This window comes from Mobula birostris, chromosome 4 (genome assembly GCF_030028105.1).
Source record: "Mobula birostris isolate sMobBir1 chromosome 4, sMobBir1.hap1, whole genome shotgun sequence".
In the NCBI taxonomy this organism is placed as follows: domain Eukaryota; kingdom Metazoa; phylum Chordata; class Chondrichthyes; order Myliobatiformes; family Myliobatidae; genus Mobula; species Mobula birostris.
Genome location: NC_092373.1, coordinates 143,939,760 through 143,961,169, shown reverse-complemented (window position 1 = coordinate 143,961,169; position 21,410 = coordinate 143,939,760). Strand labels below are relative to the sequence as shown.

Below are 21,410 nucleotides of genomic sequence, written 5' to 3'. Positions count from 1 at the left end.
ACTCCTGCAAAACTCCTTTAGTAGGGTGAGAATCATTGTGCCCCTGCAAGTTAGCCCAGTAGTTTGCCATCAGTTGCATCCTTCTTAGTTCCAAAGGCATTATTCCCATTTCTACCTGTAGGGCTGACACTGGTGACGTTTTAAAAGCCCCACTGCACACTCTCAAGGCCTGAGCCTGAATCACATCCAGTTTCCTTATAAGAGACCTAGCTGCTGATCCATATACTATATTTCCATAATCCAATACAGATCTTACTAAAGCCACATACATTCTCTTCAAAGCTGAACAACCTGCTCCTCATTCCCTACCAGTCAAACATCTCATCACATTTATTACTTTTTTACATTTCTCCTCAACTTTCCTGACATGGTCTGCCCATGTTAATCGTGAATCAAATATAACTCACAGAAATTTAAATGATGCAACCCTTTCTAATTCAACCCCATACATCCTTAACTTCTTCCCTACCTCAACCCTTTTCCTGGTAAAAAATACAGATTGAGTTTTGTCTACTGAAAATCTACATCCCCAATCATAACCCCACTCACCACTTCATCAATTGCTTCTTGTAGTTTCCTGATTATATGGTCCATGTTCCTGCCTCTTTTCCACAAGGCCCCATCATCCGCAAACAGTGACCTACCTATATCCACTGGTACCTTTGTGAAGACATCATTGATCATAGTCATGAAAAGTAATGGGCTAATCACACTACCTTGAGGTGTGCCATTTTCCACTATGTACTGTTTTGATAATTCTGATCCAATCCGAACTTGAATTTTTCTACCAAACAAAAAATCTTTAATCCAATTAAAAACTCTCCCACCAACCCCCATCTTGTGCAGTTTAATTACTAATCCTTCCTTCCACATCATATCATAGGCTTTTTCAATGTCAAAGAACACTGCCACTACTGACTCTCTATTTGCCTGGGCCTTCCTTATTTCAGTCTCTAACATAATCACTGAGTCCATGGAATTCCTTCCCTTTCTAAAACCACTCTGATAACTTGCCAGCATTCCCCTTTTCTCAAGCTCATATGATAACCTTTCTGTTATCATCCTTTCCATTATCTTACATATACTTGATGTTAATGCAATTGGTCTGTAGCTAGTGGGTTTTGACAGATCCTTGCCAGGCTTCCTTATTGGAATTACTACTGCTTCTTTCCATGCACTTGGTAATTTTCCCTCCTCCCACACTCTGTTATAAAAATGCAGCAACTTCAAGAGCGCTCCTTCTCCTAGATTTTTTTAGCATCACAGAGCATATCAGATCTTTCCCTGGGGAGGTTGGTCTCGATCTCTTTATTGCTCTCACCATTTCTGCTAATGTAAATGGATCATCAATTATATCATCTGTTCCTTCCCTCCTGCTTAACACACCTGGGTGTTGGCTCATGATTCTTTCCGTTCTTCTTCTCCCTACTTCAGACAAATTTTCTGAACTGTGTATCAGTACAAATGACTTGGCCATGACCTCAGCCTATCCCTACTGGATACTGCAGTTTCCTCCTCAGATATCATTACTGGATATTCCCATTCCCTTCTATCTCCTCCCATCCTCTTAATCATTCCCCATATCTCTCCCACAGGTGTTGTTCTTCCTACCTTGTCGCAAAAACTCCTCCAACTTGCCCTTTTAGCTTGACGTATAGTTCTTCTCACCACTGCCTGTGCTTTCTTATATTGAACCAAATGCTGCATATTATCGGTTCTTTTGACTAGCCTGAATGCTCTATTTCTGTTTTTTACAGCCTGACAACATTCCTCTGTCCACCATGGTACCAGTTTTCTATTCATCCTATTTTTACTCCTAGGTATAGATCCTTCTGCTGCCATGATAATTGCTGAAGTCACCTGACTGTTTAATTCATCTACATTTCCAGAAATATCAATCTTTGTCAACCCTTCTTCACTCAACTTCTGGAACTTACCCCAATCAGCTTTTTCAAACACCCACTTTGGGGTTCCGCCACCTGGTCTTACTTCAACTCTTTCACCCACTGAACACAAAACTGGGTAGTGATCACTGCCTACTGTTGAAGCAGTCCAAACTCCCCAGTTACTAACGCCAGCCAAGGTATTAGACACTAACGTAATATCTAACACTGACTCAGTTCCTGTTGTTATATCTATCATTGTGCTGCTACCATCATTCATACACACCAAAGCCCTTTCTTCCATCAAATCTTCAATTACCTTTCCATTTGGATCTGTAATCTGATCCCCCCCCCATATTGTGCTATGAGCATTGAAATCTGCACACCACACTACTTTATGTCTGTTTTGTCCTTGTATCTTTAATAGGCTGTCCAAATCCAACCTTTTACATGGATTGTAGTAGTTAATTATAACCACTCCCTCCCCTCTCTCCCACACTTCCACCACTATGTATTCCTGATCATCTCCTTTTTCCAGTACCCTATATGGTATACCTTGCTTGATTAACATAGCACAACCCCCTCCTCCCCCTAGATTTCTATCTTAACTTATCATTGTATACCCATATACCACAAAGTCTAAAGTTGGTTTCAACCAAGTTTCCTGAATATACACTACATCCGGTTTTACAACCATTTCTTTAATAAAGTGCTTGAATTTCTGGCTATTGGCCAGTAAGCTCCTTGCATTCCATTGTAAAAGAATCACCATAATTAGTATTAACCAACACATGACACTTCCTGGCTTGACTGATTACTGAGGTTCTCCCTCACTTCCTCCCATGTCAGTCCTACTAACCCTAAATGGTTTACTGCTGCTTTTACCACCAGCTGAATTTTGGCACTTTTTGACTTTACCTCAGCAGTACTATTAATCACTCCTGCAATGAATGTTACTAGAGCCTTTTTGTCTACGTAAATCCTGCCATTTGTTCTTTGTTGCATCTCTCGTATCCCTATTGCTCCCTGTTCATTAGGAACATTATTCTGTTCTCTTGATATTCTTACAGCTTCTGCATAAGTGATCTTTCTTTTCACTCTTATTTCTTGAATTTTAGTCTCCCGTCTCACAACCTCACACCCACTATATGCAACATTATGAGCTCCTCCACAATTGCAGCATTTTGGTTGAACTCCTGTTCCGCACTTTCCATATTCATGATCACCCCCACATCTAGCACATCTCCTCTGCCTTTTACAGTTTTTAGCCATGTGTCCAAACCTTTGACAATTATAGCACCTCAGTGGCTTTGGCACATACACCCTTACTGGGTAACTCATGAAACCCAGGAACACCTTCCTTGGCACTCTTTCTTCTTCAAATTCAATCAATACTGATTCACTTTCCTTTTTCACTCCCTCCTTTGTTGTTTTCAGTCTTTGAACATTCATTACTTTCCCTCCTTTGATATTCCTCTTTATCTCCATATTTATACTCATTGGTATCCCCGTGATCACTCCTTTACAACCACTGTTTTGTGCTCCCACCCTCCCAGTGTATTCCACCTTGCATTTTCCTATCTCTTTTAGCTTGAGTGCTTTCTCAAGTTGTTCCTCATTCGCACATCTTACCAATAAGTTGCCATCATTAAGGACTTTTGCAAATACTATTTCCCCTATCTTATTTGTCAGAGTTGTTGTTAGCACAAATGGGTTAATTTTCTTCATATGTCCCTGAGCCTTCTCATTAAACCTAATTATGACAACACCTCCTCTCTGAGCTTGTTCATCTTCCTCACTTTCAGAGCTTTCTCCGCTATCATTTCTTGTTCTATTATTCCCTTTGTCTTGGTTTTTATTCATCCGACCCCTCACTACCTCCTCATTCCCTTTATTTTTCCCTTCACAATAATCCACCTCTCCCCAGCTGCCCACCTCTGGTCCCAAGTCTCTATCCCTCTCCTTCTCCACTTTCTTTCCCTCAATCCCGCCTCTTATCTTGTCCGCCATTACCGGACTTGTGCTTTTCAATAATCTTTTTGCGGAGTTGCTTGCTTTCATGGTGTAGTTTTCTGCTAGGATACCTACTCTCCAGCAATTGGACCTTCCAGATACAGGTGGATTTTTACTACAATCAATTGAAATGCCTTGACTGTACACAGTGATCTCCATTTAACTAATTATGTGTCTTATAAAACCAAATGGCTGCACCAGTGATAATTTGGTGTTTCATATTAAAGGATGGGTGAATACTTATGCAAACCAATATTTTGTGTTTTATATTTGTAATTAATTTAGATCACTTTGTTAAAAATCTGTTTTCACTTTGACACGATAGAGTCTTTTTCTATTGATCCTGTCAAAAAGCCAAATTAAATCCACTGTGATTCAATATGGTAAATCAATAAAACATGAAAGCTTCTGGGGGGGGGGGGGTTGAATACTTTTTATAGGCACTGTACACTGAAACATCAAAACATACAATGAAATGTATTGTATGTGTCAACAACCAGTACAGTCTAATGATGTCTTTTTGGCAGTCAGAAGATTTGCCATGCTTCCAGTGCCAACAGAGCATCACCACTACTTTCTGAGCCTAACCATACATCTTTGGAATGTGGGAGGAAACCCACGCAGTCACAAGCCAGCCTCCTTGTAGACAGTGGCAGGAATTGAACCTTAATCGCTGGTGTTGTTTAGTATTGCACTACCCATTAAGCTATCATACCACCCATCTATAATGTTCCCGAGTCTACTTCCATCAATTCTTAAAGGAAGTGAAAAAAGGGGAAATAAATGACACTGTTGTTAGCAGTACAGACAGACAGATACACTTCCCATCTCTCAATTTCATTGGAAACAAAGATAAATTTCACCTTTACTATCTCTATTCTATTTCTTGTGTCCTAAAAGAAACAATTAAATAGAGTCGTAGAACAAAACATCTGGCTACACAACGAGTCCATGCTGACCACAGACCACCAGCTAGTCCCAAATTCCTGCATCGGCCCTTATCCTTCCAGGTCCCTCTGCTCAATGTACCGTTCCAAGTTCTCCTTTAATGATACTGTTGTTCCCTCATCAACCGTTTCCTCTGGCAGCCTACGCCATATACTCACTCCCTTCTGTTTGAAAAAGTTGCCCCTCGGGTCCCTTTTAAATACTTCCCCTCTCACACTAAACATATACCCCATAGTTTCTGTCTCCCCTGCCCTGGAGATTGCTACCGTCTACTTCTTATGCCTTGCATATTTTTAAACACCTCTGTAAGTTTGCCTCTCATTCTCCTACATTACAAGGAAAATAGACTTAGCCTGGCAAACCTCTCCCTATAACTTGGCCTCTTTAGTCGTGCTGACATTTCCTCAAAACTCTTTCCAGTATATCCACATCTTTCCAATAACAAGATGGCCAAAACTGTACACAGTACAGCCCCAACAATGGCTTGCACAACTCCTTATCTCAGTGATGAAGCTGTGTATTAAACATTGTTTTCAACATTTTGTCTACCTACGATCCCACTTCCAAAAAACTAGGCCCTTATACTCCAGGGTCCCTCTGCTCCAATAACTTTCTTGTACTCTACCATTCATAGTATGAGTCCCACACAGGTTTAGCTTTCCAAACTGTATCATCTCACACTTATCTGTAGTGAAATCCATTTGCCACTCCTTGGTCCACTTCTCCAACTGATCGAGATTTCCCCTGTAATCTACAAATAACCTTCTGCACTGTCAACACACATCATAATTTTGTGTCACCTGCAAACTTGATCAACCTATGTGCATTCACATCCAAAGCATTTGTAAGAACAATGAATAACAAGGGTCCCATCACCGACACCTGCAGCTACACCACCTGGCTCTGTTCCAAGAAACAACCTTCAACGACCACCTCTGCTTCCTATCTCTGAGACAATTTTGAATCCAGCAACTAGCTGCCCCTGGATTCCATGGGATCTAACCATCAGACCAATCTGCACGTGAGGCCTTGATGAAGGCCTTTGGGAGGGAACGTCAACTCAGACTACGCTAAAGTCCAAATATACAACAACCACAACAGCCCGGTGCGGCCTCCTCTACATCAGTGAAACCCGATGCAGATTGGGGGACCGCTTCGTCAAGCACCTCTGCTCTGTCCGCCACAACAGACAGGATCTCCCGGTAGCCACCCACTTCAACTCTGCTTCCCATTCCCATTCAGGTATGTCCATACATGGCCTCCTCGACTGCCATGATGAGGCTAAACTCAGGTTGGAGAAGCAACACCTCATATACCATCTAGGTAGTCTCCAGCCCCTTGGTATGAACATAGAATTCTCCAACTTCCAGTAATTCCCTCCCCCTCCCTTCCCCTATGCTTATTTCACTCTGCCCCCTCCCCCAGCTGCCTATCACCTCCCTCATGGTTCCGCCTCCTTCTACTACCCATTGTTTTCCTGCCTATCAACTCCTTGCTTCCCCTCCCCCATCCCTTTGTCTTTCAAATTACTGGTTTTTCAACTGAACCTACCAGCCTTCTCCTTCCAACCCTCCCCCACCTTCTTTATAGGGCCTCTGCCCCTTCCCTCTTCAGTCCTGATGAACGGTTCTGGCCCGAAATGTCAACTCATCTTTTCCACAGATGCTGCCCAACCTGCTGAGTTCCTCCAGCGTGTTGAAAGTCAGTAAGAAGACATGGGTACATGCTGCAACCAAAGCATGTAAGGCAAGCAATCAGGATAGGCATGTTTACCGTTAAAGGGCAGACAGCACCATGGCTTTAAGTTGCATCTATTTCGATAAATGTAATTTAGCAGGTAAGGTGGAAGAACCAGGGGCATGGATTGCCTCAAGAGACCATAACAGAAAAGTGGCTGAGAGAAGGGCAGGACTGGCAGCTGAATGTTCCGGAATGCTGATGCTTTTGGTGTGACAGAGGAACAGGTAGAAATGGAGGGGTAGGGGACCATCAGAAAGTCTCTGCCACAGATATGGTGATGGTGGGGTGCTGCCTTTTTATAAAGGGGCACATCACACCTCCAACCTGATGGCATGAACATTGATTTCTCCAACTTGTGGTAATCTCTCCTCTTCCCCTCTTTTTCTGTTCCCCATTCTGGTTTGACTCTCACTCCTTCTCTTCTCCTCACCTCCCTCTGGCACCCTTTCTCCTTCCATTTCTTCCACGGTCCACTGTCCTTCCCTACCAGATTCCTTCTTCTTTAGCCTTTTATCTCTTCCACCTATCCCCTCCCAGCATCTTAATTCAACCTCCTGACCTCCCACCCACCCATCCACCTTCCCTTTTACCTGGTTTCACCTATCACCTGCCTTTCCAATCTTGATGGAATGGCCTGAAACATCAATTTTTATTCCCTTTCATCGACGCTGCCTGACTTGCTGAGTTCACTCATCATTTTGTGGATGTTACACATATATAACAGCAGTGTTGAAGAGGATATTTCTGAGGACTGATCTAACAAGGGCATTTGGGAGAACTCAGAAATAAGAAGGGGATGGTCACTTTGGAGTGGTTATATCATGGATTCCTTCCCCCAATAGTCAGCAAGAACTTGAGGAGCAGATGCATTATGAAATTGCATGTAGTTCTGAGAATTGCAGGGTAAGAGCTAGTGGAGATTTCAATATTCCCCACATGATCTGAACCGCACAGATTGCAAAGGGCCTGGATTGGTAGAATTTGTCCAGTGTACTCAAGACACAACATATAGAGGTACTTCCACGGGAGGGAATAGTAATGGATCTCCTCTTAGTGAATAAGGCAGGAGAAGTAACTGAAGCAGCAACTGGGAGCACGTTAGGTCCAGTTACCATAATTCTACTAGTTTAGAAAAGATAGAACCGGTCCTTTGTTTAATGTCCTGAAATGGAAAAGGGCCAACTTTGAGAGCGTTATGTAGGATATAGCTGGGATCGACTAGGTGACTTCATTTAAAGGCAAAGGGTCATATTAAAAGTCCAGAGGAAGCATTTTTCTGTTAGGGTGAAGGGTAGGTAACTTCAGGGAACCCTCAATTACAGGAGATATTAAGGCTCTGGTAAGGAAAAAAGGGGAAATGTAGGCAGCTGGTTATAAATTAATCACACAACAAATATAAAAGGTTTAAGAGCAGGCTTAAGTGGGAAATCAGGAAGGAAAAATAGATGGCACAAGGTGAATTTGGCAGACAAGGCTCAATATAATCCCGAGGGTCTTCAGTAATATTAACAGTAGAAGGGTAACTAGGGAGTGGCTAGGTCTTCTTAAATGACATCAGGGCTGCCGATATGCACAGCCATAGGAGATGTCCAAGACTTTTAAGAACTATTACTCCTCAGTGTTTACTAATGAGAATATCATGAATGGAAGGAATGAGGATGATAAGTAGTGAGTTCTGGGAACATATGCATATTACAAGGAAGGAGATCTTTGCAGCCTTGAAGTGCATAAAGGTGGGCAAATCCTCAGGGCCTGACCAAGTTCACTCCTGGATCTTACAGGAGGCCATGGAAGAAATCACAGAGGGCCTTCTGAAGATATTTATTTCATCATTAGCCACTGGTGAAATTCCAGATGACTAGAGACAAGCTAATATTGTTCCTTTCTTGAAGAAGGATAACAAGGACAGGCCAAGGAACTACAGGCCCGTAAGCCTGATTTCAGTCATACACACTTACTGAAGGGAATTCTGAGGGATAAAAATTGACCATCAAGGCCTGATCAGAAATAGGCAGCATGATTTTCTGTGTGGTAGATCATGTCTTACAAACCTTTTGGACTTTTTGGAAACAGTAACTGAGGGGATAGATTAAGGTAAGGTAATTAATGTTGTCTACATGGACTTCACAAGGCCTTTGACAAGATCCCTCATGGTAGGCTGATTTGGAAGGTTAGAGCAAAAGAATTCATACTCAGTGCCTGACTGATGAAGGCCAACATGCCAAAAGTCTTCTTCACCACCCTACTTACCTGATACACCACTTTCAGTGATCCAAGTTGTTTGCCCTCTTAGGTCGTTCTTTTCTACAACGCTCCCCAGAACTCTACTGTGAAAGTCCTACCCTCATCTGTCTTCCCGAAATGTAACACCTCTCTCTTATCTAAATTAAACATCATTTGCCATTTCTTGGTCCACTTACCCCAGTCTGATCAAGATCCCTCTGTAAATTATGATTACCATATTCACTGTCTACGACACCACCTATTTGCGTTTCATCTGCAAACTTATTATCCATGCCTTGTACATATCCATCCAAGTCATTGATGAGAAATAGCAATGAGCCAAGCACTGAACTCTGGGAACACCACTTGCACCGGCCTCCAGTCAATAGGCAATTACCCTCTACTTCCTACCATCAAGCTAAATGTGCATCCAATTCACCAGATCCCATGCAATCCAACCTTCCATAGCAGTCTACCATATGGGACCTAATTCAATGGCCCTACTAAAGTCCATACAGACCACATTTACCGCCCTGCACTCATCAACCATCTTGGTTACTTCTTCAAAAAACTTTATTAAGTTAGTGAGACATGATCTCTCACACACAAAGCCTTGTGGACTATTCCTATTCAACACCCACCTTTCCAAATGCATGGCTTAACATCGAAAGTACAAGCATGCTTTTTTAAACCAAGAATGAAACATTTTCACTCATGTTTCTCATTGGTAGTGCCCACTTTTTGTGAAATGCACAAAATCAAAATGTATGCAATATTAATATTGTATTGTATAATTACTGCAAAGTGGAGAGAGAATCGGAGGTTGTTTGAGATTTAATAGCTAGGAATTCCCTGCTGGAAATATAAACTGTAGTGGTCTCTAAAAGAAGAATATCATCTGAAGAAATCAAAGAAACATAATTTGGCCAGAAAGATCTTCTTTAATGCTTAGTGTTGTCATATTGAGCAGGAGGAGGTACTCAGCCCCTCTCGTCTTCACCACCATTCAATATGATCGTGGCTACTATCATGCTCATCTCCCATTCTGTGCTAGATCCTCCCAGACTTTTATTCCCTGATATTCCCAAAATGTACTTAGTTCCTCTTTAAACACCCCCAACAATCTAGCCCCCACAACCATCTGGGAATTCCAGATATTCACCACTCTCTGCAGGAAGATGTTCTTTGTATGCAAGTTTTAAATGATTGGCCCCCTAATCTTGTTTCAATACTCCCTCTTTCAAAATCTTCTACAAGAAGAAACATCTCAGTATCTACCCTAACATGACCCCTCAAAGGCCTTACATGTTTCAATAAAATTATTATTCGAAACTTCATAAGACCATAAGACAAAGGAGCAGAAGTCGGCCATTCGGCCCATTGAGTGCTCTGACATTTTATCATGAGCTGATCCATTCTCCCACTTAGTCCCAATCCCCCGCCTTCTCACCATAACCTTTGATGCCCTGACTACTCAGATACCTATCAACCTCTGCCTTAAATACACCCAATGACTTGGCCTCCACTGCTGCCTGTGGCAACAAATTCCATAGATTCACCACCCTCTGGCTAAAAAAATTTCTTCGCATCTCTGTTCTGAATGGGCGCCCTTCAATCCTTAAGTCATGCCCTCTCGCACTAGACTCCCCAACCATGGGAAACAACCTTGCCACATCCTCTGTCCATGCCTTTCAACATTCGAAATGTTTCTATGAGGTCCCCCCCCCCATTCTTCTAAACTCCAAGGAGTACAGTCCAAGAGCGGTCAAACCTTCCTCATATGTTAACCCTCTCATTCCCAGAATCATTCTAGTGAATCTTCTCTGAACTCTCTCCAAAGTCAGCATATCCTTTCTTAAATAGGGTGCCCAAAGCTGCACACAATACTCCCTTGTATAACAGCACTTGTATATCCCTTCTTAAATATAGGGATCAAAACTGAGCCTCACCAGTAGCAATACTTTTATATTTCTTAAGTTCAAAAAAGGTTAAGTATGGGCCAATAAGGGTCAAAATGTCACTTGCCTTCTTAACCACCCACTGCTAACTTCCTTGCAATTCCTGCAGAGGAACATATAGATCCCTGTGTACTTTGCTCACCTGCAATCTTTCTTTTCATTTAAATAACGCCCTGCCTCTAGATTCTTCTTATCAAAGTATATAATCTCACCATGTCCCACATTAAGCACTATTTGCTAAGTTTCTAGCCGATTACTTAGCCTTTTTTTCTACATACTCAATTTGGAAAGTCCCAATATCCTCATTTCAATGCTTCAGCGTTGCAATGTCATAAGCTGACTTCAATACCTTACACTTTTCCCTCTTCGCCAAGACAAATAAATGATAAATAACTGAGGTTAAGGACTGAACCTTGCGGGTACTTCACCGACTACAACCTTGCAGTGGAATAGTCATCTTATTCTTTCCAAAAGTCACAACAGACAACATGAAATAACCAATAGCCACAAGTGCAGTCCTGTTGAGCTTCAGTTTAGCAGCTGCACTCGCTTTGAATTACAAGCAAACACATAAAACGGAGGCAATGGCCTTTTAAATGGGGAATTTTGGCTGTCCATTTTATCAGCAAGTGACATCTATTTTCCAATTTTTTTTTCACAGCTCAACCACTTTAACAGCAATCGGAGTTCCGGAAAAAATACAAAAGCCAGAATCTTGCTGTTAGTACTGCCGACAGTGCTGACCTCAAAGGGAAATTGAAACATACCTCCCGGTAAACACTTGGGAAGAACACCTTCATGGCGAGAGATCGAGTTGGAGGAAGGATTGCAAATAGTTCCGCGTTGAACAAGTCATCTCGTTTTAAAATAGGATTTTGACTGTCCTCGTAAATATCAGAACAGGAGAGTCCATTTCCCGCCCTGAGCACCTGACCTACAAAAGATCCGACATCCTGTCCTGAATATTTCCTCGACAGCCACTGTACTGGAATCAATCCGACACAATGGATAGGACTTTGCAGTCACCGTCAAACATCATCAGCTCGCCGCTGATCTCCAAACAATTTGAAATTTACCCTGGAACAACCCTCCTCATTCGAACTTCCAGAAACTACTGTAGCGAGGATCCTTCCCGGTTAAATACATTAAATTTTGCCTTCGCCCAGCCCCGCCCTACACTCATAACCCTGCCCACAATGTGTTCTTTACTTTTAAAACATAACGATGGCGAACATAAATTATTTGGATCTCAGCACGCTCTGGGGTATTGGTGATTAGGAGCTGACCTGCAAAGGTTGACCTAAGGAAAAACGTACAGTTTAAAAAAAACCTGGGTTTAAGGACTAAGTTGCCAGAGGAAGTAGAAAAGTAGGCTGCGGCCACACTAAAAGACATTTAACTAGTTTAGAAGGATAAGGACGAAATGTGGGGAAATGGACCCGGCTCATGGTTGGCATGGACGAATTGAGCCGAAGAGCCTGTTTTCACACTATCTAACTCTATGTGACTCTTCTTGTTAATTAAATAGAAGGTTTTGTGTCATGGTTATGGACCATCTGCATGCTGTAAGCGCCCTATGTTGTTCAACACAACTGACGTGTAAATATTGCTTCTGATCCGTAATACATTTCACCAGTATTAACTTAAACCAGTCTGATTAAAGTGAATATTATATTGGTAACAATGGTTTATATTGGTAATAAAAAAATCCACTTTGCTTTTGAAAGGTCATAGTTCTCTAGCTAAATAATTAATCAAAGGCACACTTACTTGTTTACTAGAGTCATAATCAGCTTGCTCCCCGTATTCAATTATCTTTCTGAAATCATTTTCTAGCACTTAGTTATTAGAAAATAATATATGATTTAATAAACATTTCCATGTGGAGGCATACAAATATCAGATTAATACTTTTTGCTTACCTCCGTTTTGACAAGAATGCTAGCACTAACACCTAACAGCAGCAGCAGCACTGTGACCAAAAGTGATTGCCACAGCACACTTGAAAGAACAGCACACGGAAATGAAGGCACTGCAGTTATGTTCTTGATTGCCTATGCCTGATACATGTGATTGAGCATAAGGACTTGATAGACTGCTTTTCAATAAACCACATACAAAGTTAAGAATCTTAACGTCAATGAGACAATACCACAGAGCAATGCAAACCCTTAATATTTGTCACTTAGAGGCATTAACATTTTAAATGCATATTTCAATACACTGTAAAGCTAAAACAATATTTTATCTGCTTTTGGGTAAGCATATGTGCTTGTGGCAATGAAGGTACTGAATGTATGAATTCAAGTATCAGCATCAAACCCTTCATCCAGGGAAATTGTTAAACAAAGCTGCCACAAAAACAGATGTCTCCTTCTTTCTTAAAGTAATATTCTACAGCTCCGATCCGAATAACATCCTTCCTGCTAAAAGTAATGTTATTTCCTTCTAAGGTAGGCTATAAGTTTAGGACTATTTTCCAGAAATATCTGACTGCCCCTCAAGAACAATATTGAGATGATCAAAAAATATTTGATAACAAAATTGGTCCTCTGGAATATCAGAATGGAAATCTATGCATAGAGCCAAAAGAGATGGGGGAGACCTTAAGTGCATTTTTTGCATCTGTATTTACTTAGGAGATGGACACTGAGTCTATAGAAGAAGGCAAATTGGCCTGAACTTCACAGACTCTACAGATTACAGAGGAGGAGATGTTTGCTGTCTTGAGGCAAATTGGGGTAGATAAATCCCCAAGGACTGGCAAGGTGTTCCCTTTGACCCTGTGGTAGGCAAATCCAGAAATTGCCAGGACCTAGCAGACAGGTGAAGTGAAGAGCCATATGATTGAAGGAGAGCCAATATTGTTTTACTGTTTAAGAAAGGCTCTAAAAGTAAACCAGGAAATGATAGCCCAGTGATCCTGACATCAGTAGTGGGAAAGTTATTGAAGGTATTCTAACGGAGTGGATATATGAATATTTGGATAGACATGGACTGATTAAAGAGAGTCAGCATGGCTTTGTGCATAGTAGGTCATGTCTAACCAATCTTATAGAGTTTTTCGAGGAAGTTACCAGAAAAGTGAATAAAGGCAGGGCTGTGGATGTTCTCTACATAGATTTTAGTAAGGCTGGTTAAGAATGTTCAGTTGCTCAGCATTCAATATCAGGTTGTAAATTGGATTTGACATTGGCTTTGTGGGAGAAGCCAGAGAGTGATAGAAAATGATTGCCTCTCTGACTGGAGGCCTGTGTCTAGTGGAATGCTGCAGGGATCGGTGCTGGGTCCATTGGTGTTTGTCATCTATATCAATGATCTGGGTGATAATGTGGCTAAAGCAACACTCACAACACACTGGAGGAACTCAGAACTGGATCAGCAAATTTGCAGATCACATCAAGATTGGTGGTGTAGTGGACAGTGAGGAAGGCTATCATGGCTTGCAGAGGGATCTGCATCAGCTGGAAAAATGGGCTGAAAAATGGTAGATGGAATTTAATGAAGGTAAGTATGAGGTGTTGCACTTTGCTAGGGTTCACTGGTACAGGTTTTACACAATGAAAGGTAAGGCACTGAGGAGTGTGGTAGAACAAAGGGATCTGGGAGCACAGGTCCATTATTCATTCAAAGTGGTGTCACAGGTGGATGGGGTCATTAAGAAAGCTTTTGGCACATTGGCCTTCACAAATCAAAGTACCGAGTACTGGAGATGGGATGTTATGTTGAAGTTGTATATCAGTGAAGCCTCATTTGGAGTATTGTGTTCAGCTTTGGTTACCTTCCTGTAAGAAAAGTGTATATAAAATTGAAAGAGAAAAATTACAAGAACGTTGCCAGGTCTGGAGTACCTGTGTTATACGGAAAGATTGAATAAGTTAAGACTTTATTCCTTGGAAAGTAGAAGATTGAGGGGAGATTTGATAGAGGTATACAAAATTAGAAGGGTGTCATGGTCCAGTCCGTGAAATCCGCATTCCGGTTCATGGTCTGGTTTATTGATCCTTATTCTGGGTTTTCCTGTTTTCCCTTGTTCCATTGGGTGCCTTAATTGAGACACCTGATTCTTATTTTGGGCTGGCACATAAATACCTCTGCAAACCAAGGATTCCCTGCTTGACTGTTCCCTTTCCCCTCCCCATATGAGTCCCCGACAGTTACCTTGGCAGTTTATCTCAGGCCTGCATCCAAGAAAGGGTCCCGGACTCGCGTCAAAGAAAAGGTCCCGGCCTCACATCCAAGAAAGGATCCTGGCCCTGCGTCCTAGAAGGGGTCCTGGCCCTGCGTCCTAGAAAAAGTCCCGGCCCTGTATCCTAGAAAGGGTCTTGGCCCTGCGTCCTAGAAGGGTCCCGGCTCCGTACCCAAGAACCTAATCAAGCTGAGTCCAATAACCAAGCCAAACCTAGTCCAAGAGCCACGTCCTGTGCTGGAGTTCCTCACCCAGTCCAGTGCTGGAGTTCCCTCATCCTGTGCTGGAGTACCTCGCCCAGCCCAGGAGTACTTCGCCCAACCCAGTGTTGGAGTTCCCTCGTCCTGTCCAGGAGTTGCTCAGCTAGTCCTAGCCATGTCCAAGAACCTCGTCTAGTCCAAGCCACATCCAAGAACCTCGTCTACTCCAAGCCACATCCAAGAACCTCGTCTACTCCAAGCCACATCCAAGAACCTCGTCTACTCCAAGCCTAGTCCAAGGTTCTGGGTCCCTGTCCAGTCTCTGGCTCAGAGTCCTAGCCCAGGCTCCTAGTTCCAAGTTCCTTGTCCTGGTCCCACTTTCTAGTCTTAGTCCTATCCCAGGCCCGGTGTCCTTGTCTCGTCCAGGGCCTGTATCCATGTCCAGCGTTGTTTCTTCCTGACTCCCCTTGCTTTCTTGATAAACCTTGTCTTGTGTCTAGTACTTCAGTGTCTGTGTCTTGCATTTGGGTCCACCATCAACACCCACCTTATGACAGAGGGGTATAGATGGGGTAAATGCAAGCAGGCTTTTTCCACTGAGGTTGGGTGGCACTAAAACTAGAGGTCATGTGTTAAGGGTGAAAGGTGAAAAGTTTAAGGGGAACACGAGGGGAAACTTCTTCAGTCAGAGGTTGGAGAGAGTGTGGAACAAGCTGGCAGTGTAAGTGTTGCATGTGAGCTTGATTTCAATGTTTGAGACAAGTTTGGATAGGTACATGGGTAGAAGGGGTATGGAGCACGACGATCATTGTGAGTAGGCGGTCTAAATGGCTGAACATGAACGAGATGGCGTCAAATGTTGAGCAGTTGAGACGGTACATGAACTGCAGGGGGTCCAGTGAGGGGGGCAGCAGGGTCTTCATGTGCCTCATGACGAGCCTCTTGAAACACTTCATGATGATGAATGTGAGTGTGATGGAACAGTAGTCATTGAGGCAGGACACTGAAGACTTCTTTGGCACGGGGACAATGGTGGCGGCCTTGAAGCACATCGGAACGATGGCACTGCTGAGGGAGATGTTGAAGATATCAGTGAGAATCTCAGCTAGCTGGTCTGCACATCCTCTAAGCACTCTGCCAGGAATATTGTCTGGTCCAGCAGCCTTCCGTGGGTTGATCCTGCACAGGGTTCTCCTCACATCAGCCATGGTAAGACACAGCACCTGGTCATTTGGAGGAGGGGTGGTCTTCCTCGCCGTCACATCATTTTCCGCCTCAAAATGAGCGTAGAAGTTATTCAATGCATCTGGGAGGGAGGCATCACCAGCACAGGCAGGTTAGTGATGTCCTGAATGCTCTTCCACATGCGTTGCGTGTCGCCGCTGTCCTGGAAGTGGCTGTGGATTCGCTGGGCACGTGCACACTTTGCCTCTCTGATGGTCCGGGACAGTTTGGCCCTTGCTGTTGTTAGGGCTGCCTTGTCGCCTGCTCTGAAGGCAGAGTCACGGGTCCTCGGCAGCGCACACACCTCTGCTGTCATCCTTGGCTTCTGGTTAGAGCGTGTAGTGATGGTCTTGACCACAATGACATCATCAATGCACTTGCTGATATAGCTAGTCACTGATGCCATGTACTCCTCTAAGTTGATAGAGTTGCCATTGGTTGCAGCCTTCCTGAACATTTGCCAGTCAGTGTGCTCAAAGCAGTCTTGAAGAGCAGAGATGGCTCCTGCTGGCCAGGTTTTCACCTGCTTCTGAATCCGTCTGGAGCGCCTGATGAGCAGTCTGTATGCTGGGATTAGCATAACAGAGATGTGGTCTGGGTAACCGAGGTGGGGGCGGGGCTCCGCTCGGTACGAGTCAGGAATGTTTGTGTAAACAAGGTCCAACGAGTTCTCCCCTCTTGTTGCAAAGTCCACGTTCTGATGGAATTTGGGGAACACTGACTTAAGGTTTGCGTGGTTAAAATCTCCGGCGACAATAAACAGTCCATCAGGTGTGCATTCTGCAGTTCGCTAATAGCCCCATACAGTTCACAGAGCACCTCCCTAGCATTAGTGCTGGGGGGAATGTACACACCAACTATAAGGACAGTGGTGAATTCCCGTGGCAAATACAATGGTCTGCATCTAACAGTCACAAACTCCACTAGCGTTGAGCAGTATCTTGAAACCAGCACAGAGTTCTCGCACCATTCCGTATAGATGTAGACACACAAGCCACCACTGCGAGTCTTACCGGAAAGAGCTGCATCTCTGTCTGCTCGAAACAAGACGAGCCCGTCTAGCTGAATGGCGGCATCCGGGATTCCATCGGAGAGCCACGTTTCTGTGAAAACGTACGTACAGCAGGCTCTGTACTCCCGCCGAGTGTTTCGTTGGAGTCGGATGTAGTCCAATTTATTGTCCAGGGAGCGGACATTGGAGAGCAGAATGGACCAGAGAGCCGGCCGGCTAGGGTTTGTTTTTTTCCTGGCACGGACTCCTGCCCGCTCGCCTCGCTTCCACTTCCTCACACACCGCTTATGACGTCTCCACCTCCTCAACCACACTTCGGTAAATCAGACCATCAGCCTGTGCTCCTACTCCCTGCATACAGACAGAAGCTGAAGCTTGAGGATCCAGAACAGAAAGTTCTATGGATGAGATTCATCTGTATAACTCAATGAAGAAACAGGTGAGATTCTACATGATTGCTCTGAGTCAATAGACTAGTCCTTGTTGAAAGACTCAGCTATAGCCTAGACAAATATGTCACTATCATTACAGACTTGATCAGCAAGTGTGTTGAGGACTGTGTACCAAAGAGGACAATCCGGGTGTTTCCAAACTGGAAATCATGGATGTACTAGGAGATCCGCTCTATTTTGAAGTCTAGGTGAGCAGCATTCATATTAGGTGCCACTGACCTTGATAAGAAATCAAGACATGACCTCTGTAAAGCTATCAGAGTTGCTGAGAGACAGTCCAAAATTGAGTATCAGTTCAACTATCAGCTGCGGCAGAACTTACATGTTGTAACTGACTATAAAGCAAAGTCAGGCAGCGTCACAAGCAATAGCATATCCCTTCCAAATGAGATCAACACATTCTATGCATACGTTGAATAGAAGGGAATAGGTATGTCACCAGCCACCCTGACAACCTCCAGTACCACCTGAATCTATAGTCACCATCACAGACATAAGATCAGTCTTCTGGAGGGTAAACCTACGGAAGGCACTGAGTCTAAATGGTGTCCGAGGCCAGTATCCTTAGATCGTGTGTGGATCAGCTGGTAGGGGTGTTTGCAGATATTTTTAACTTCTCTCTGCTTCAGACTGTGGTCTCCTCTTGCTTCAAAAAGACTACCACCATCCCGGCACCCAAGAAAAGCAAGGTAATGTGCCTTAAGAATACTGTCTGGTGGCTCTCATATCTACCATTATGAAGTGCTTTGAAAGGCTGACCATGGCATTCATCAACTTCAACACAATGCAATTTGCCTACCACCAAAACCATTCTATGGAAAACACCATCTCCCTGGCCCTACCCTCAACTCTGGATCATCTGGACAGTAAGAATACCTACAAAACATAGAGCAGTACAACACAGGAAAAGGTCATTTGGCCCTAAATATTGTGCTGAACCAGATAAAAAGCAAATCAAAAACACCCAAACACTAATCCCTCCCACCCACACCATGTCCCTATCCCTCCATCTTCCTTACATCCATGTGCCTATCCAAATGTCTCTTAAAAGCCTCCAATGTATTTGCCTCTACCACCATACCAGGCTGCACATTCCAGGCATCCACAACTCTCTGAGTAAAAAATGTACCCCTCACACCCCCTTTGAACCTACCCCCTCTCACCTTCAATGCATGCCCTCTGGTCTTAGACGTCTCAACCCTAGGAAAAATCTGGCTATTACTCACTGATTACAATTCTGCCTTCAACACTAACATTCCAAGCAAACTTATCACCTAATTCTGGACCCTGGGAGTTAATGTCTCCCTCTGCAATTGGATCCGTGACTTCCTGACCTCCTGACAAACATCAGTTAGGATAGCAGCAGCACCTCTACCATAAACACTGGTGCTCCACAGGGCTGCATCATCAACTCCCAACTCTACTCCCTATACACTCATGACTGCATGGCCAAGTTCTGCTCTAACTCCATCTACAAGTTTGTAGATGATACCACTGTAGTGGGTTGCTTCTCAAATAATGATGAGTTAGAGTATAGGAAGGAGATAGAGAGCTTTGTGACACGGTGTCATCACAACACCCTTTCCCTCAATATCCACAAAAGAACTGATCATTGACTTCAGAAAGGGGAGCAGTACATATGCTCGTATGTACGTCCCTAGCGTTGAGGTTGAGAGCTTCATTTTCCTAGGTGTGCACATCATCAATAGCCTGTAATAGATCAATCACATTGATGTCATGGTTAAGAAAGCTCACCAACATCTCTACTTCCTCAGAAGGCTGAAGAGATATGGCATGTCCCTGTCAACTCTTACCAGTTTTTATTGTGGGGTAACGTAATTGGGAGAAATGAACATAATCACAACCATTGACATTTAAAGAGACTGGTCAGATGTCATGACGTTATTATGTAAAGAATTTCAGTGTGTTTTGTGTGTGGGTTTTGGAGTTCAATGAAATGTGTTGTGGGTTTCATTAAACATACACTGTGTAATGATTTGATCCGTATAAAGAGTATACAAGACCATCCTTTCATTGTATCTTCATACAAGTGACAATACCAATCACAACAACAATGGAGAAGTACAGAGGAGACTCACCACAATGCTGCTTAGGATGGAGAATTTAGTTAAGAGGAACACTTTGATAGATAACGTTTATTTTCTTTGTAATGGAGGAGGTTGAGGGATGACTTAATTGCACTGCATGAAGTTGCAAGGGACATAAGTCGGGTAGACAGTGAGTAATCTTTCCATGACACAGAGAACCAGCAAGTTTCACAACATATGCTGGTGATAATAAACCTGATTCTGACATTGAAGATTACAGAGGATTCGACGTAGAAGTTTATAACCCTGTTTAGTTGAAACCTGTTACTCTCAACCCAAGGTGTTGGTGGAGTCAAGCACTCTTATACTTCTAAGATTTCTGAAATAAGCACTTGAAATGCCATAGCAAAAATAGGATATGTATTAGTGTAGACAGGTACTTAATAGGTGACAGGGACAGAAGGCTTATCACATCCAACTTCTGGGTTCAACATGTCACTTTGCTTTGGAAGTCTAATTTCAGGCTGAGGGAAAATGAGTTCAAAAATGAATTGCACTAATAGATTTCATTTCACAACCTGGTAATAGTTTTTCAGAACAAGAGCTAAACAATTTTGAAAGTAAACTTTAATTTGTTAAGTTGCAGATCAAAAGATTATAGAGATGAGATGCTGCTTATTTATTTCAGCTGTATATGATTGAAAATAGTTCTTTCCCGGGGGAAATGCCAATTTCCTGAACTTCCCAGTCTGGGTTGCACTTGTGTGTCTAATGACATGTCTGCTTCAGACCTGCGGAAAATGCCTTAACTCCCAGGGCACAAACATTTCTTAACATGACTCTAGATTGATATCCCACTAATTAAAGTCCCATTACTTATCTTACTCCTTTCAGAGTCCACCCACCCTGCTGACCCTCCCCCTATATCAAGTGCATTGACCACCACAGGATCTATTAAGTAGCTCAACCACAACACAAGACCTAATTCAGTTGAATGTCTTTTGGCAATAGTATGACAAATTTTCACAAAACAGAGCAACTAGTCAGCATAGGGCTCATAGATTTATTTTTATCATTTGTAATTCACCAAATTATCTCAGAACTCATAGAAGAGATGGGGAGGAGGGATGAAGGAAGAAGCAAGGAGGTGATAGATGGAAGAGAAAAAGAGCTGAAGAAGAAGGAATCTGATTGGAGAAGATAGTGGACCTGGGAAAAATGGAAGGAGGAGGTGTATCAAACAGAGTTGATGTGAGGAGAAGGAAACGGGCGAGAGGGGAGTCAGAATGGGGAATAGAATAAGAAAGAAAGGGGAGGGGGAAGAAGTTAGAGAAATTAACGTTCACACCATCAGGTTGTAGGTTACCCAGGTGGAATATGAGGTGTTGTTCCTTTATCCTGATTGGCCTCATCATGACCATAGAGGAAGCCTTGGACCAATATGTCAGAATGGGAACTACCCACCCACTTCCTCCCTCATCTGGTGTCACACACCGGCTTCTTCCCCCTTCCCTTCCAGT

At 43.2% G+C, this 21,410-nt stretch overlaps 1 protein-coding gene across 12 annotated transcripts in view; it reads right to left on the bottom strand.

Moving 5' to 3' along the window:
• inpp4b (inositol polyphosphate-4-phosphatase type II B) overlaps positions 1-21,410 on the bottom strand; it is an 813,686-nt gene that overhangs the window by 214,510 nt on the left and 577,766 nt on the right. For 2 of the 12 annotated variants that reach the window (XM_072256181.1, XM_072256183.1), the window contains exon 1: positions 11,533-11,867. The exons of 7 other annotated variants lie outside the window; for them this stretch is intronic. Coding sequence is in view for 1 of the 5 variants with exons in the window: in XM_072256180.1 (XP_072112281.1) it covers positions 12,536-12,552 (17 nt within the window). In the remaining 4 variants the exon portion in view is untranslated. Of the gene's footprint in view, positions 1-11,532; positions 11,868-12,535; positions 12,646-12,687; positions 12,779-21,410 lie in introns of those variants that run through there. 3 more of the 12 variants (XM_072256185.1, XM_072256184.1, XM_072256180.1) reach the window with 3 other exon arrangements.